Source organism: Pleurodeles waltl, chromosome 2_1, assembly GCF_031143425.1.
Source record: "Pleurodeles waltl isolate 20211129_DDA chromosome 2_1, aPleWal1.hap1.20221129, whole genome shotgun sequence".
In the NCBI taxonomy this organism is placed as follows: Eukaryota; Metazoa; Chordata; class Amphibia; order Caudata; family Salamandridae; genus Pleurodeles; species Pleurodeles waltl.
Window position 1 is genome coordinate 895,641,569 of NC_090438.1, and position 15,626 is coordinate 895,657,194.

General features: G+C 45.3%; 1 protein-coding gene across 14 annotated transcripts in view; it reads left to right on the top strand.

Annotated features, from left to right (window-relative positions):
• Positions 1-15,626, top strand: part of PTPRM (protein tyrosine phosphatase receptor type M) — a 1,480,454-nt gene that overhangs the window by 439,182 nt on the left and 1,025,646 nt on the right. For all 14 annotated transcript variants that reach the window (XM_069218824.1, XM_069218808.1, XM_069218810.1 and 11 more), the window contains exon 4: positions 4,236-4,314. In XM_069218824.1, coding sequence (XP_069074925.1) covers positions 4,236-4,314 — 79 coding nt within the window. The remainder of the gene's footprint in view (positions 1-4,235; positions 4,315-15,626) is intronic.

A 15,626-nucleotide genomic window follows, 5' to 3' on the forward strand; every position in this document is an offset into this window, starting at 1 on the left:
CAACCCAGCATGCACACTCAACCATAGGTGCTATCTTCTTTAGCAATATACCTTCTGTCTTACAGGTGCACATACATCCCAGCGCTGCACGCTGTCCATTGCAGGTCAAGGCTGTGTTATGCACACAGCAGCGGAGCTCTGCCAGAGTGGGCCAGGAGGTGCCACTCCCATGACACAGGTAAAAAGGCCTGTTCTCTCTATTGATCATTAAAAAGTAAAAACCAAGTATGTTTCCACCAGCGTTCCAGTACTACTTAACTCACAGTGAAGGCAGTGGCATTTCACCACTTGAAGGTAGCAGTCTGGGTGGCCCTCCGGCCTAAGCAACCTGCAGTCCCGGAACATGCCTAGGTCATGGCACACATGCATTATCTGTGCATGCTCATGACCCAAAATTGTTACCAAGAATCAAGAAATCACCACAGCTGGGGCAGTCATGGCAGTGATACATGCCTGTCAACACCCAAGGGACATACCCATCCCAGCGATGTATTAGAAAGAAACTGAATCCAAGAAGGAGGAGTCTAGTTTGTATTGAGGAATCGGTGTAAGCAAGATAGACACATCTCTAAAGCATCAGATAGCCCCTTCCTTCTTTGTCCTTTTTAGTGGTTTAAAGACTAAGCAGCTGAGAAATGTGTAACAGGGTCCATGTATGATTACCCCGATTAGATCCATTTTCAGGTGTCATTCAGTGAGATCTAAGTTAATAATATATTCAGAAACAAATAGATGCTGCTGTCCAAAGTGCTCATCCGTTTTTAATATACATTTTGTTTGTACTTGTCTATTTCTTCACAATATTTACTAAAGCAGGAATGGAAAAGGAAAACGCAATTCTGCTCAGGCTGCAAAAAAACAACACGTTTTGCAGCAGGTGAACCTAGTGGGTGGTTTGTGTCACTAGTTATTGATCGGTAGGGTTGTTGAACCTTTTGTAGTTTATGGTTAAAGCAGTGAATAATGGGCTTGGCACAGTGGAAAATACCTCTCACTTCCATCTATTAGCTAGTTCTTCAATAGGACTCAACCTCTATAAACACACAAAAAAGATGTAATATAAGACATGCACACACACATTCACTGAAAAATGAGGTTAAAGTTGAGTTATATGCAAGTCAGTGATGTAATATGTGATGTCATAATTTAAGGAAAGAGCAGAAGAATCATCTAAAAACAGCTTACTGGGCGTATGTCAGGGGAAATTACTTACTTCATTTGTCTCATGGCAGATTGACTTCTCAATTTCTTGACACTAAGTGGCATCCGCGTTTTGAACTGTTTATGGATCTTATTACTGATCCATTAAGCAAGAGTTTGTATATTCAGTTCAGATATGGATGCCTACCCCTTAAATCTTTTGGCAATTGGCGGGATTCTGCTCTGAGTACTGATCTATGCCCGAGTTGTAGTATTTCTCCGGAAACCATTGTGCATTTCATGTTCATATGCCTAGCATATAGGATTGCTCGTCAGAGGTGGCTACGTTCAGTTTGTAAGAATATGGGGATCAGATGCTGTATAGATGCTTTAAGGATAATGATGAGGGACACATCCTGCACCCTGTTCTGTGCAGTTAGCAAGTTCCTTGCGGCTGCATGGCATACACGAATCTGCCAGTTAAAAAATTCTTCTTGATCATTATGAGGTCTATGATTAGGGTATTAGCTCGTTGAATGATATTTTGGCTATCCTGAGGAATAAGGGCTAGGTAGTTATGCACTGTGTGAAGAGGAATATCTCTTTGATTTTAGTATTTATGTTTTACTCTCTTATGTATTTTTGGAATGCCAGATATTTATGATTTTAAAATGTATTCTTGTATTGTGTGATTTATGCTTTGATGGTTTAAATTAACCGAATAAAGCGATGTGTTGATGATGATGTGATGTCATAAGCAGTGCATCATAGTGGTGTAAGTTATTCTTATGTCATTACATATAACTGGTGAATCTTAATATTTTTACCATTTTCTTCTGATCTAAGTATAATTCCTCCTTAACCTTTGTGTTTCTTCTGTGAATTTCAAAGCTTACGGCCCCTCCCCCAACTCCAAACAGCCAGGCCCTTTGCTCCACCCCCCTGAAATGGCCAACCCAACGACAGTTTTGTTGGTTTTCCTGGGGGAGTCCAGCAGGAGTTTAAGGCGCGTGATTTGCTATTTTATTTACCCTTAATTTCTCTAAAGGGCCGAACAGATTTCCACCAAATCATAAAAAGCATGTTTTATGAGTAAATATCTAGCTTTCTGCCAAATTAGGTTTAATTCTGGTTAGCTGTTTTTTCTCTTTTGTTGTCTAATCTGTCCTATGGAATTTGGATGAGGAAAAAAGTGTTTTGGGACCGCCCCCCCCCCCGTTTTCTTAGCCCCTGCTTTACGGATCACTCTGAAACATTCCAAGAAGGAGCTGAAGTGGATGAACTATTTTTTAAAACAATGCCAAAGTTATTAGCAAAACAAAAAATGCTCTTCCTACAGAAGCTCTGCTTTGCATAGAGCGACTGTGTGTATGTTTGTGTGTGTGTATATATACATGACATACCTATAATTATGAGGTCCAGCCATTGACCGTTATAAAGGGAGTATTTACTCTTCCAACTCCACGCGCGCTTTGATATTAGGAAAGATTATATAGTGGACAGAGGCAAATATAACTGCACTTTTACTTTTTTGATGCACTCGCTCAAAACTACCTAAACACACTACGAAGACCAGTCCTCCTAACGCGGTGGTCCTCCAAGGATAGTGTTTGTCTGAAACTGGCAAAGTTTACCCACGCTATGAGTACCGAACTGGTCCTCACAGTGTGGGCTACATACACATATGCACACACACACACACACACACACACACACACACACAAACACAATGTTTGGGTGCTTTTATTGCCCAAACTGCAGTGGTATAAAAATCGATATTATGCATCACATTATCTGGCTGTATTAGTTTAATCAATTTGAGGTACAACATTTTTTTGGGGGAAAGCTGCAGATTATGTGGCACATGCATTACTTCCATAATCATGTGTTAAAACTTGTAGCTGCAGAATAACATACATCCTCTTGCCTTCACCATAGTCCATTGTTGTATCAACATTTTATTCATTCTGATTGTAATTGTTAGCTGCAAATAATACAGGCTTTTGAAGTTAAATACCCTAAAATAAATATATAATATAAAGCATACATAATGGGTGAAATGTGTGGTATGGCTTTATAGGTTTTTGTATTAAGAAACCCTTGATGGCAATATGGGACTATTACATGTGTCTCACTCTCTCTCTCTCTCTCTCTGTGTTTGTATATATATATTATATATATATTAAATTTGTAGTAGGTTATTGGTATATTGGTAATATTTAAAGTTATTAAAATAAAATTGAAAAAAAGAACAGCTTCTACTAACATTAATACAAATTGTTTATACGCTATCTGCTGTACTGTCTTGTGGTGGTTTTATTTTTCACAATTCCAAGATGTTTCTTACCTGAGATGGAATAAACACAGGGATAGTTTTCAAATTGATTTCCCCTGTGTCGTCACAAGTTGTCTTCAAATGTGGTTCTGTTCCATTGGCAGTGCTCTCTCTGTTGCTGTCAACAATAAGGAATTAGTCCAAAGTCTCTACCTTGCATTTAAAGCACTATACTTGCTACTTCTCAAAAGTGGCTTTGCAAAATATGCGCTGGTTCATTCTTAAGCTTTGTTCATGTTCACCATAGCTAGCAATGTGCATGGTACAGCTTGAACTGTATTTTCAAATTTGTTTGTGTGCTTGTGTTTGGTTATCACCTTTCAATGTCATTTTCAGAGAACTCGTCTTTCTCAAAATTCGCGGTAGTGGCAATTGTTTTCACAGATGTTGAAGGGTTGATTGCGATATGAATGTAATATTTATGTGACTTGATCTGTAAATCTAAAGCACTTTTGTTCGAAATAAGACATTTCAGAACATGCATTATGTCTTATAAATACACCTGAGGCTGCCCTAATAGTTTTGAGTCTTTCTTTGTACCAGGCGAAAGAAAGTAAATTAGTAATGGAACAAAGTCATGAATGTGAAGCATGACATTATATCAAGAGGTAAGCAGAAAGTTTAGGAATCCATGGTGAAGTGGGGGAACACTATTTCTAGAATTGTGCTTTGACATCTGCTCTGTTTGTGTTGGTTTGCCGGGTGTAGTTTGACTGTATCACAACCCCTATAATGTGTTTTTTTCTTCAATTTGATTCAGGTCTATTTTGAAGTTGTGACGTCGGGGCAGCAGGGCTACATTGCAATCGACGAAGTGGAAGTTCATGGACACCCATGCTGTAAGTGATTATTTTTTAAATATCTGTATGTTCGCTCTCATTTGATTTCTTCCACTCCATATTTGCGTTGCCTTGTCTCAGCACGGAATAATAAACAATAGATTACACCATTATTTAAACACCACATGAGACATGCTACAAAAGAGCAGAAGGTCAAGAATGTTTGAAAAGCTATAAATAGTGTTGTTACATGTCCACATCTCAAGGGGTTAGCCCTTTTAAAGCTCCCTTTGACATTAAGACTCGCAAACATTCATTCTCACCTTTCCATTTGACTTCTGGTGTGTTGGGCTGCGCTCAGTATTGAGTCCAGTGGTGAATGCGCTATGCAGTAGCATAAATGAATGTTGGACACTAGGGTGTGATGAGTGGAACTAACCACAATGTCCTGGCCCCGGCAGTCTTTTTTGCCTCCTACTCTCATGTCACCGAAGTAAGCCATTGGTCCACTTCTCAAGGGTTCTGCTCTCAGAACACCCCTGCAATTTCACTGTGACATGGGCTCTTCCATAATGACAAACATAACATGGTGTAAGTTAGTGGCAAAGGCTACAGTAAAAGCCCACTCTTTTGCAGCCATACATATCTGATAGAGACTTCTTAGAATTTTCCTCTAGGCATCAGACTGGATATGGAGATTTTTTCCTTGAACATTACTCTTGCATGTCAGTAGGTGGCGTTGGTCAACTCTGCGGGCGTCATTTGCATCGTAGTCGCTGTGATGACGTCGGGAGTAGTACATAGATGGCGCCTCAGCACAGTGACGTCAGTTCTTTTCTTTTCACACCATGCGCTGGTCTGGAGAGAGCTACCCTGGTCTCTTTAACCAAGTTCGACCGTTTTGTTGAGTTTTTTGTTGAGTTTTTGGTGCGTCGAGATGTCCCCGAAGACTGGTTTCAAGCCATGCGAGGACTGTCACCGCATGATGCCGGTGACGGATCCGCACCGGGTCTGTGGTGCTTGGAGTGCGACCACGACCCGAAGTCGTGCTCCGAGTGCCGGGCCATGCACCTGAAGGCCTTGAGGAAGCAGTCCCTCAAGCTCATGACGGCCTGGCACTTGACTCTGTGTAGGTCCAAGTCTTGCTCTAGGGGAAGGTCTCGAGACCATTTGCAGAGCCACCCCATTCTTCTTCCTCCAAGTCTTTGGGCATAGGGAAGAAGAAGATGAAGTCGAAACGGTCCCGTCGCCCTTTGACTTCACCTCGTTGGTCGGCTGATGCAACGCGGGAGGAGCGTTGATGCTCCAGGCCACTGTTGTCGGAGCCTGCTTCTGGGTCCACTCCACGTTTTGCCTAATTTCCGGGAGCCAGTTCGACCCCTGCCCAATTAAAGGAGTTTTATGAGGCCATGTGCCAAATTTGTGGGCAGGCCGACCCCGATACGGTGCCTTCGGGCCCAAGGGGATTGGTCAGGGGGCCATCAGGTTCCGCACCAGCTGTTTTGGCTCTGGCTCCAGCCACCGAGGTCCCCTCTGGATCCAATTGCGAATCTACACCAACACCGGTTGTCCCACTGAGGCCTTCCCTGGCGCCAATTCCATTGTCGACGCTTCCGTCGTCGGTGGTGCCCACTATCGACTTTGACCCGATCCTCATCCCGACAACTCTGAGTCGGAACGGGGTTGGCCGACACCACCTCAGTCTTCGATGGGACCTACTCACCCCAGGCTGGATTTGGTTCCTTTTCCTTATGGGTACGAATTTGGGGAAGGATTAGAGGGGTCCCTAGGCCCTTATGAATACCAGGATGACCCTACTTTGGACTGGGCACATGAATTGGGCGAGGCCAATGGACTGGACACTACTCCAGATGCTGACCCCTCCTACCGTGGCTACGGTGGAGGGAGCGACTTATGCTATTGTGGTCAGTAGGGCAGCTGAGGTCCTTGGCCTTGAGCTGCCTACTTTACTGGTGAGGTCAAATCTCCTGACTGAGGTGCTTCAGCCAGGGGCTTCCACATCTGAGCCCCTTCTGCCATTCAATGAAGCCTTCACCGATTTCCTCTTGGGTACTTGGTACAAACCCAGCCCAGGGGCTCCTGTGAACAGGACTATCGCACGCTGCCTTGTGCCCGCCCAAACTACCCTAAATTCCTGTCCCAACACCCCACGCCTGCGTGTCTTGTCATCCAGGCTTCCTCTTCCTCAGGTGCATTCCCTTTCACACCCCCAGTTAGGGAATCAAAAAGGCTGGAACAATTTGGGAAGAAGATGTTTTCTTCCTCCAGCCTCGCGCTGCGGTCCGTGAACACCGCATGCCTTTTGGGCTGCTCTACCAACTCTCTGTGGGATACTGTTACGCAAATTCTGCCGTAGCTACCGGAGGAGGCCCGTGCTGTTGCTTCCCAAGCTGTCACCGATGGGAGAGATGCAGCGAAGTTCACGATCCGATGTGGGCTAGACACGACCGACTCTCTGGGCAGATCAATTGTTAGACGGTGGCCTTGAGACACCACGCCTGGTTGTGCAATCTTATTTTTTCGGGGGATGTGCAACAGTCTCTTATGGACATGCCCTTTGATGGCTCCCGTCTCTTTGGAGACAAGGCAGACTCGGCTTTGGGGAGATTCAAGGACTCCTGGGCTACGGCTCGGTCCCTTGGCCTTTCTGCTGTCCTTCGCCCCCAACAGTCCGTCTTTCGTGGCCATGGAAGAGGCTTCCTGTCGCGTCCCCAACCCAGCCACCGTGCCACCCATGCTGTTCAGCCACTGCGTGGCCGGGGACATGGAATCCCACGTGGGTGGGACAGGGAACCAGAGGTCTGCCCAGTCCACCCCGCTGCAGCCTCCAAACCCTCTTAGTCCGTCCCCTCACTCTGATCCAATTGGGGGCAGGATTTGCCATCACCTGCCCCACTGGGAATCCATCACTATGGACAGGTGGGTTTTGCAGATAGTTCAAAAGGACTATTCGCTCCCCTTTGAATCTGCCCTACAAGTTATGCCTCCATCAGTCAGCCATCTTCCGGATGATCATTTGGCACTTCTCCGCCAGGAAGTCACGGTCCTCTTGGCCAAAGGAGCCATAGAGAAGGTCCCTGTGCCAGAAGTAGGTTGTGGTTGTTATTCCCGCTACTTTCTGGTGCTGAAAAAGGACGAGGGCTTACGTCCTATCCTAGACCTTCTGGACCTCAATTACTTCCTCAAGAAGGAGAAATTCAAAATGCTTACCCTGACTCAGGCCCTGTCTGCCTTAGACCCAGGAGACTGGGTGGTAGTGTTGGACTTGCTGGACACTTATTTCCACATTCCCATCCTGCCTGCCCACAGACGTTACCTGCGATTCGTGGTATGTCACGAGTACTATCAGTTTACCGTGCTCCCCGTCAGCCTTACCAGCGCCCCTCAGGTGTTCACAAAAGTGATGGCGGTGGTTGGAGCTCATCTGCGCAGGTTAGGGGTCTCAGTCTTCCCCTACCTCGACGACTGGCTGTTGAAGGCAGACTCACCCCAGAAAGTCGTCTCCCACCTTCAGATTACAGCAAAGCCTCCTGCACACGCTGGGGTTCACTATCAATGTACCCACGTCACACCTGACTCCCTCTCAGACGCTCTCTTTCATCAGAGCTGTTCTGGACACAGTGCAGGTTCGGGCTTATCCTCCCGAAAAGCGAGTCCAAGATATTTGGGCTATGATTCTGATCTTTAAGCCTCTGTCTTGGTTTTCAAAGAGACTGACTCTGAGGCTGCTGGGCCTCATGGCCTCCTGCATCCTGCTATTAACACATGCCAGATGGCATATGTGGGCTCTGCGGTCTGACTTAAAGTTCCAGTGGGCACAGCATCAGGGAAATCTCTCAGACATGATCCAGATCTCGGAGGAGACTGCAAAAGACCTGCAGTGGTGGCTTTTGAATCTGCATTGGGTCCACGGCAGATCCCTCTCCCTTCCCCAGTCAGATCTATCCATAGTGACAGATGCGTCACTTCTGGGTTGGGGGAGGCGGAGATCAGAGGCCTCTGTTCTCCGGCGGAGTCTGGGCTCCATATCAATCTTCTGGAGCTCCAGGTGATAAGGCTTGCGTTGAAAGCATTTCTTCCCTGTCTCAAAGGGAAAGTAGTGCAAGTGTTCACAGAGAACACTACCGCCATGTGGTACTGCACCAAATAGGGGGGAGTAGGGTCCTGGACCCTTTGTCAGGAGGCATTACACCTCTGGACATGGCTGAAACATCAGTGCATTACCGTGGTGGTTCAACGTCTGGCGGGCTCTCAATGCTAGAGCGGACAAACTCAGCCGTCGATGCACAGCCGATCACGAATGTCGTCTCCATCCGGAGGTGGCGCAAGGTCTCTTTCAGCAGTGGGGAGAGCCTTGGTTAGATCTGCTCACCCCCACCGAGAATGCGCAACGTCAGCTGTTTTGCGCGTTGGAGTTTCCAAGGCGGCACTCACTGACACTTTTCGTCTCGAGTCCTTTACGTCTTTCTGCCTTTCCGCCTATATCACTTATGCCCAGAGTTCTCAAGAAGGTCAGGAATGACAGGGCCCAAGTTATCTTGGTAGCTCCGGACTGGGCACGGAGAGTATGGTATACAGAGCTATTGAGCATGGCCACCGATCCGCCACTCAGACTGCCTCTTTGGGCGGATCTTCTGTCGCAGCAACAGGGACGGTTCTCCACCTGAACGGTCCAATCTCTGCCCTCATGCGTGGAGATTGAGCGGCGGCAGTTGACAAGTTTTGATCTTCCACCCAAAGTCTGCGATGTTATCTTGGCAGCCAGGCGTCCCTCCACCAAAACGTTATACGCTTGTCGATGGCATAAATTTGTGGCATGGTGTACCAACAAATATGATGAAGCCCTCTCTGCTCCTCTATCTGAGCTTTTTTTGTTCATTATTTCTTTGGCCCAGCAGGGCTCTGCTTTGGGCACCCTTAAATCGTATTTATTTTGCCATTTCGGCCTTTCTTAGGCTACCTGATCAGCCCTCACTCTTTAAACCTCCTATTGTCAGTAGCTTCCTTAAAGGTCTAACCCATTTATTTCCTCCCACTCCATTTACCATGCCTCAGTGGGACCTCAATTGTGTTCTTACTTATGTAATGTGTACTCCCTTTGAGCCGATGCACAATTGCCCTTTACGGCTCCTCACTTTCAAAACTGTCTTTCTTGTTGCCATCACTCTGCTCGCAGTGAGTGAGCTCCAAGCTCTTTCTTCAAAGCCTCCATTCTTGTCTGTGCACCCTGACAAAGTGGTGTTGTGCACCAAGGCTTGCTTCCTTCTCAAGGTTGTTACGCCTTTTCATGTAGGCCAGTCCATTACCTTGCCTACTTTTTACGCACCCCCACCTCCTTCTCACGAGGAGGAGAGACTGCACTGTCTGGACCCAAAAAGAGCATTGGCGTTCTATCTAAATCGTACTAAAGATTTCCGGGTGGACGATCAACTCTTTGTCCGGTATGTGGGTGCGAATAAAGGGAAGGTGGTGCAAATCTCTCGATGTGTACTTCTTTGCATCAAGGTGTGCTATCCTTTGGCCAAGAAGCAACCCCCTGAGGGCTTGTGCGCTCATTCCACCAGAGCAACTGCTGCTTTCACTGCGTTAACACACTGAGTCCTGCCCTGGATATCTGTCAGGCGGCTACGTGGGCATCCCTGCACATGTTTTCTAAACCATACTGCCTGGACAGTCAGGTCCATCGGGACGGCTACTTTGGTCATTCGGTCCTGCAGGACGTTCTAGTATGATCTTGGTTTTCAGCCCACCTCTGAGGATGCCATGGTTTGGGTATCTATTCTAAGGTAAGGAATCTGCACCTAGAAGTCTCTATCAGATGTACAAGTTACTTACCTTCGGTAACAAAATATCTGGTAGCAACATATTCTATTTGCAGATTCCTTAATGACCCACACATCCTCCCCTCTTGCCAACTGATGTCTAGGGACAGGGATTCCCCCCTTTAGGTCCTTAGCTCGGGTGCACCAATCTCAGTGTTATTAGTGGCTCTGCGCTTTGGCGTGGAGAGTCATTAAAACAAACTGACGTCACTACGCTGAGGCATCATCTATGTACCACTCCAACATCATCATGGTGACTACGACGCCAATGATGCCCACGGAGTCGACCGATGCCACCTACCGACAGGCAAGTGTATTGCTCGAAGAAAAGATCTCCGGATCCAGTCTGACGCCTGGGGGAAAATTCTAAGGGAAGGAATCTGCAACTATAATGTCTCTACCAGATATATTGTTGCTGAAGGTAAGTAACTTGTACATCAGTGGAATATAGAAGTGACTCCTCTTCAGTTGAGCCGTACATGACTTGAGACCATCCCTGTGGTCATCATGTGCAACACCAAAACACTTTACATAAAGGACAAATTATGACGCCATAACTTGCCACCTGTCCACCAAATGTGGCATTGTACATTTAAAACTACAGTGCAACTACAACACAGTGTAGCTAAATATGCACGTTTCTCTGGATTGTATAGATTCAATTAGTCAAATAGCTTGGTATAATGCCATGACTACTCTTATACATACAATTGAATGCATTCCTTGTAGCACTGAAAGTCACATTCAGAAATGTTTGATATACTGAATATTTATTAATAAATTAAACATTAAGATTAAAAAATACACAAGGTCTATCACGTTCAACATCCAGTAACTGGCAATTAGAAAAATAAATATCTTCAAGATCCTTTCTATATTCTTAAGTTGTCCCTATGTTGCACAGGCATTTGATTAACATAATTCAGATAATTGAACTTCAGAGTTAAAAACAACTTAAACCCAAAGATTTCTTTAGACTTTTACGTCATATTAAGGATTCATTCTAATTTTATCATCTTTTGTTTTGCTTCAGCTGAACTCTGTAAATGTTACAAATCAAACATTCTTCAGGTTTGCATCTTTCTTTTGACTGTTAGTCTGGAAAGGTGGAACATACATGTCTCAAATCTAGTGGGATCGACAATGGCATGCATACACCATTTTATCATCCCTTACCTTTTTCATAGTAATCTAGTGGTGAATAAGTAGGAGGCAAGGACACTAACACTACCCTTTGCCAGTTTATCCAAAGACTGAAGGCGGTGATTAATTCGTACTGGTGGAGGACTCTTTTTTTTTTTCCATTCTGAAAGCCATTCAGTACCATCACTCAGTGGGAACCAGTGACCTAATGAATCTTTAGGGGCCCTCTGCAAAGTACATGGAAGGCACCCCCTCCAGACCCAGTCGGGAACCCAGTAAGTGTACTCGGGGCGTGGGCCTGGGCCTGCACTGCAGGGGCTGGGAGGGCTAATGTTATGCCACTGGAGTGACTCCTGAGTCTCCTATAGCTTACTGATACTCATTGGCCTCTGGTTGACTAGGGGACTACGTTAAAGGTTTGGGGCCCCCTTGAGGGTTTGGGCGCCCCTGCTCTGTAGGAGCCTGTATTACGCCCCGGGAGCCCATTAGTGTTGTGTAAAGAGTGTGAGATTGGGGCTACCATTTTTCCAGAACAATAATGGGCTTCCTATCATTGGAGCCTAAGGCAGAGAGCGAGAGTTTGTGTGTGTGTGTGTGTGTGTGTGTGTGTTTCTGTGTGTGATATAGAGCATGCACAAGTGTGTGTTAAAGCTTTGTGGTTTGGTTCAACGGGCGGTATTCAAGAACGGGCAATGAAATGGGCTCTTAGATTTGCTCAGATTTTAACGCAAGTCTTATGTGGATGGCCCTATTTCCTAGGAATGTTTTCTTTTCACAAAGGTTTTTCTGAATTTTTTATGTAATGTTAGTCTTGAAAAGAGCATAGGGTGAACTGAGTTGCCTCTCTGTGTCAGTGTGAGTTTAGGAAGTGCATGGAAGCTTATGAAAGCTCCGAGGTTGTGGAAACCAGAGTGAGTTTCTGACCGTGGCAGTTATTGCGTCATAAAGTGTTTTCAATTCATGCTCATCCAATCCTTGAAATCTCTATAGGGAGCCCAGATCGATGGCCACCTATGTTCCACTTATTATGTTTCGATTGAGAGGTTTACAAAGAAGGGTGTCAGAATGCTTGGTACTATAGAAGTTCTTGCATTAGTTGGTGATTTCACCGAGAGTTATACAATGTGATTTAGGAAAGATGCAGCTTTGTCTTGCTACGCCCATTCTCTATTTTTGCTTATGGCTACTATTTATATTTGTTGGCCTTAATTATTTCGAATTTCATTCCATATTAGTTATATTTTAGATCTGGCCTAGAAAATGTCCGTGCTTGCCAAAAATATCTGCAAAAATTGCGTTTAAGGTGTGACTTTTCCTTGCTTGGTACATCAGCTAGTAGAGCTCAGCCTGCAGTCAGGTTAAAAAAAATAGGAGATGGCTTTCCCCCGTACTGCTATACATTTCTCTGTTTCCTTTCGCACAGTTTATATGAACATTGTGTCTACTTCCCATACCTCTTCCATAACCAAACCCTTAGAACTGACTATAAAGTTAAACTTCTCTACTGTCCCCTCATTCGTTGTCTGCAGTTAATAAATGATTTTATGAACAACGGATTGTAACAGGTTGTAAGCATGCTGACGCGATGTGAGGACGGTTGCACAGTCACTGATTTGGAAGAGTTAATTTTGCAATGCCCTTTACCAAAACCTTATTATAAATACTAAATTTGCATCCAAACTGTTCTTAAAAGCGCTTGCAGAGACTAATGTGGCATTGCATGCCAGGAAACTAAACGCACTTTCCCTTTAATGAGTTCCCCAGTTATCCACATCTTTAGGTCTTGCCTACAAAGTGCATGGACTTTGCCTTAAGACGTATTGTTTACAATTCAGTAGAAAAATAACCCATTCACAGCATACCATTCGTTTTCCATGTCTTGGATTACTTAGCTTCTGTAGGCTTACCTTAATTTCTTGTGTTAACTTCTCCATGGAGCATGGTCCAAATACGTGTTCTTCCCGGTCTTTTACAGCACACTATTGTTTTTTTTTTTTTTTTTTTAAACTTACTAGCTTGTTGGTATTATTCCTGGAAGTGCAATATGCTTTCCTATTTTTAACACAGGCAGGCTTCTCACTTATGCTGCTTTCACCCTATATTCCCGCTCTATTGACGCTTTAGTTACTTACCCCCTCAATTGTCCTACCCTACATCACTCTACTCTAGATGCTCCACTCTGTGCCACTCCACTCTGCCCACTCTACGCCACTCCACTCAGTCACTCTACTCTGTGCTCTTCCGCTCTGTGCTCTTCCACTCTACGCTCTTCCACTCTGTGTCACTATGCTCTATGCCACTATGCACAACACTACTCCACTTTCTCCTATGCCACTCCAGTACACGCAGTGCCACTCCATGGCACACTATACCCACTCTATCCCACTCCACTGTACACCACTCCACTCCACGCAGTGCCACTCTGACACTCTTCTCTGTGCTGCTCTACTCTACTCCACATAATGTCACTCCATACCATGCTACTTTATGCTGTACTACTTAACGCCTCTCTACACCACTCTACACAGTGCCACTCTACTCTACACCACTCTATAACTCCACACAATTCCACTGTACTCTTTGCCCCTCTTTTCAGCAGCCCCTCTTTTCAGCGGCCCCTATTGTCAGCAGCCTCTCTTGTCAGCAGCCCCTCTTTTCTGCACCGCTTTACTCTTTGCCACTCTACACCACTCTTTGTCACTCTATTCAGTTCTACTCTACACCACTCCACATCAATTTACTCCAGGCCACTCTGCCTCTTTGCTCCATGCCATTCTACTCCAATCCACCCCATTTTATATTACTCTACGCCGCTCCACTCTATACCACTCTACTCTGCACCACTCCACTCTTTATCATTCTACTCTGTGCCACTCCACTCTGTATCATTCTACTCTGTGCCACTCCACTCTGTATCAATCTACTCTACGCCACTCCACTCTATATCATTCTACTCTACGCCACTCCACTCTATATCAAGCTACTCTACACTAATATACTCCATGCCACTATGCTCCACCCTGCTCCATGCTACTCTACGCCATTCTGTTACGGTCCCCTATGCCACTCTCCTCTGTGGCACTCTACTCTGTGCAACTCTGTTCTATGCAGCTCTGCTCTTTACACCAATCCACACCACTATTCAACTCTATGCAACTCTACTCTGCTCAACACCACTCTACTGTATGCCATGCCATGCCATGCCACTCCACACCACTTCACTCCACTCTATACCAATCTACTTTACATCACTCTGCTACTCCACTACATACTACTCCAGTCATTGCCACACCGCTCTTTGCCACTCAACTCTATATCACTTCACACAGTGCCTCTCTGCGCCACTCTCTGTTACTCCATTCTGTCACTCTACTCTAAACCACTCCACAACACTCTTCTCTATGACTCTCTCTGCATATCCAATCTACGCCTCTCCATTTCATTCTACACCACTCCATTTCACTCTATGCCTCTCCATTCCGCTCTATGCCACACCCCTCCACTCTACACCACTCTACTCCAATCCACCCTACTGTATGTCAATCCATGCCACTCCATTCCACTCTACGCCATTCCATTCCTCTCCACAATATGGCACTCCACTCTACCCTACACCACTCCATTCTACCATACAACTCAGTCTACTACACTCCATTCTCTGCCACTCTTCTCCACTCTGCACCACTCTTCTACAGTCTGTACCACTCTTCTCCACTCTCCTCAGTGCCAGACCACTTACTTTTCAGCCATGCTCCTGTAGAACCTGGCCAAAAGACATTGGCAAAGCCTATAGCTCTCACATAGGCGAGACCTATTGTCTTTGCCAGTGCTTGTTTCGAGAGGCATTCACTTTACGATGGAAAGGAAATATATAGTAATTTCCAGTAAATAAATGTTTGCACTGTTATCTTGATCTGGGTCTGAAAAAAATTGACTTGAGCTAGCAAATGATTGGTCTTTAAGACAGTGCTCCATTTGAGCTGGTGGTTGCAGGTGAGGAGCATTAGCACTCATTTTTGGGGACCAGCACTCACTTTTCATCATCAGGCTTTGACCCAGAGCATGAGAGAAAGAAAACACAAGGAGAAGAGGAAGAAAAAGACAGAAAAAATTGGGACAGAGGGAGAATGTACAGATGAAAAAACCTGCAAGAGTGTAATAAAGGGACAGATAATGTATGATGTTAGAAGTAAGAGGCTTGAAGTGGAATCAAGACTACACACCTTTGGTGTTCAGCGGTCCCAACATTGTCAGCACCAGCTGGAGGGTTTTGAGAAATAGTTTGGGCACCGTAACACTGCCATACAGGAACTGATTTCGGATGTATAATGATTTCCCCTTACCCATGCACTGCCCACTTACGAACAGCCACAATATTACTTATCT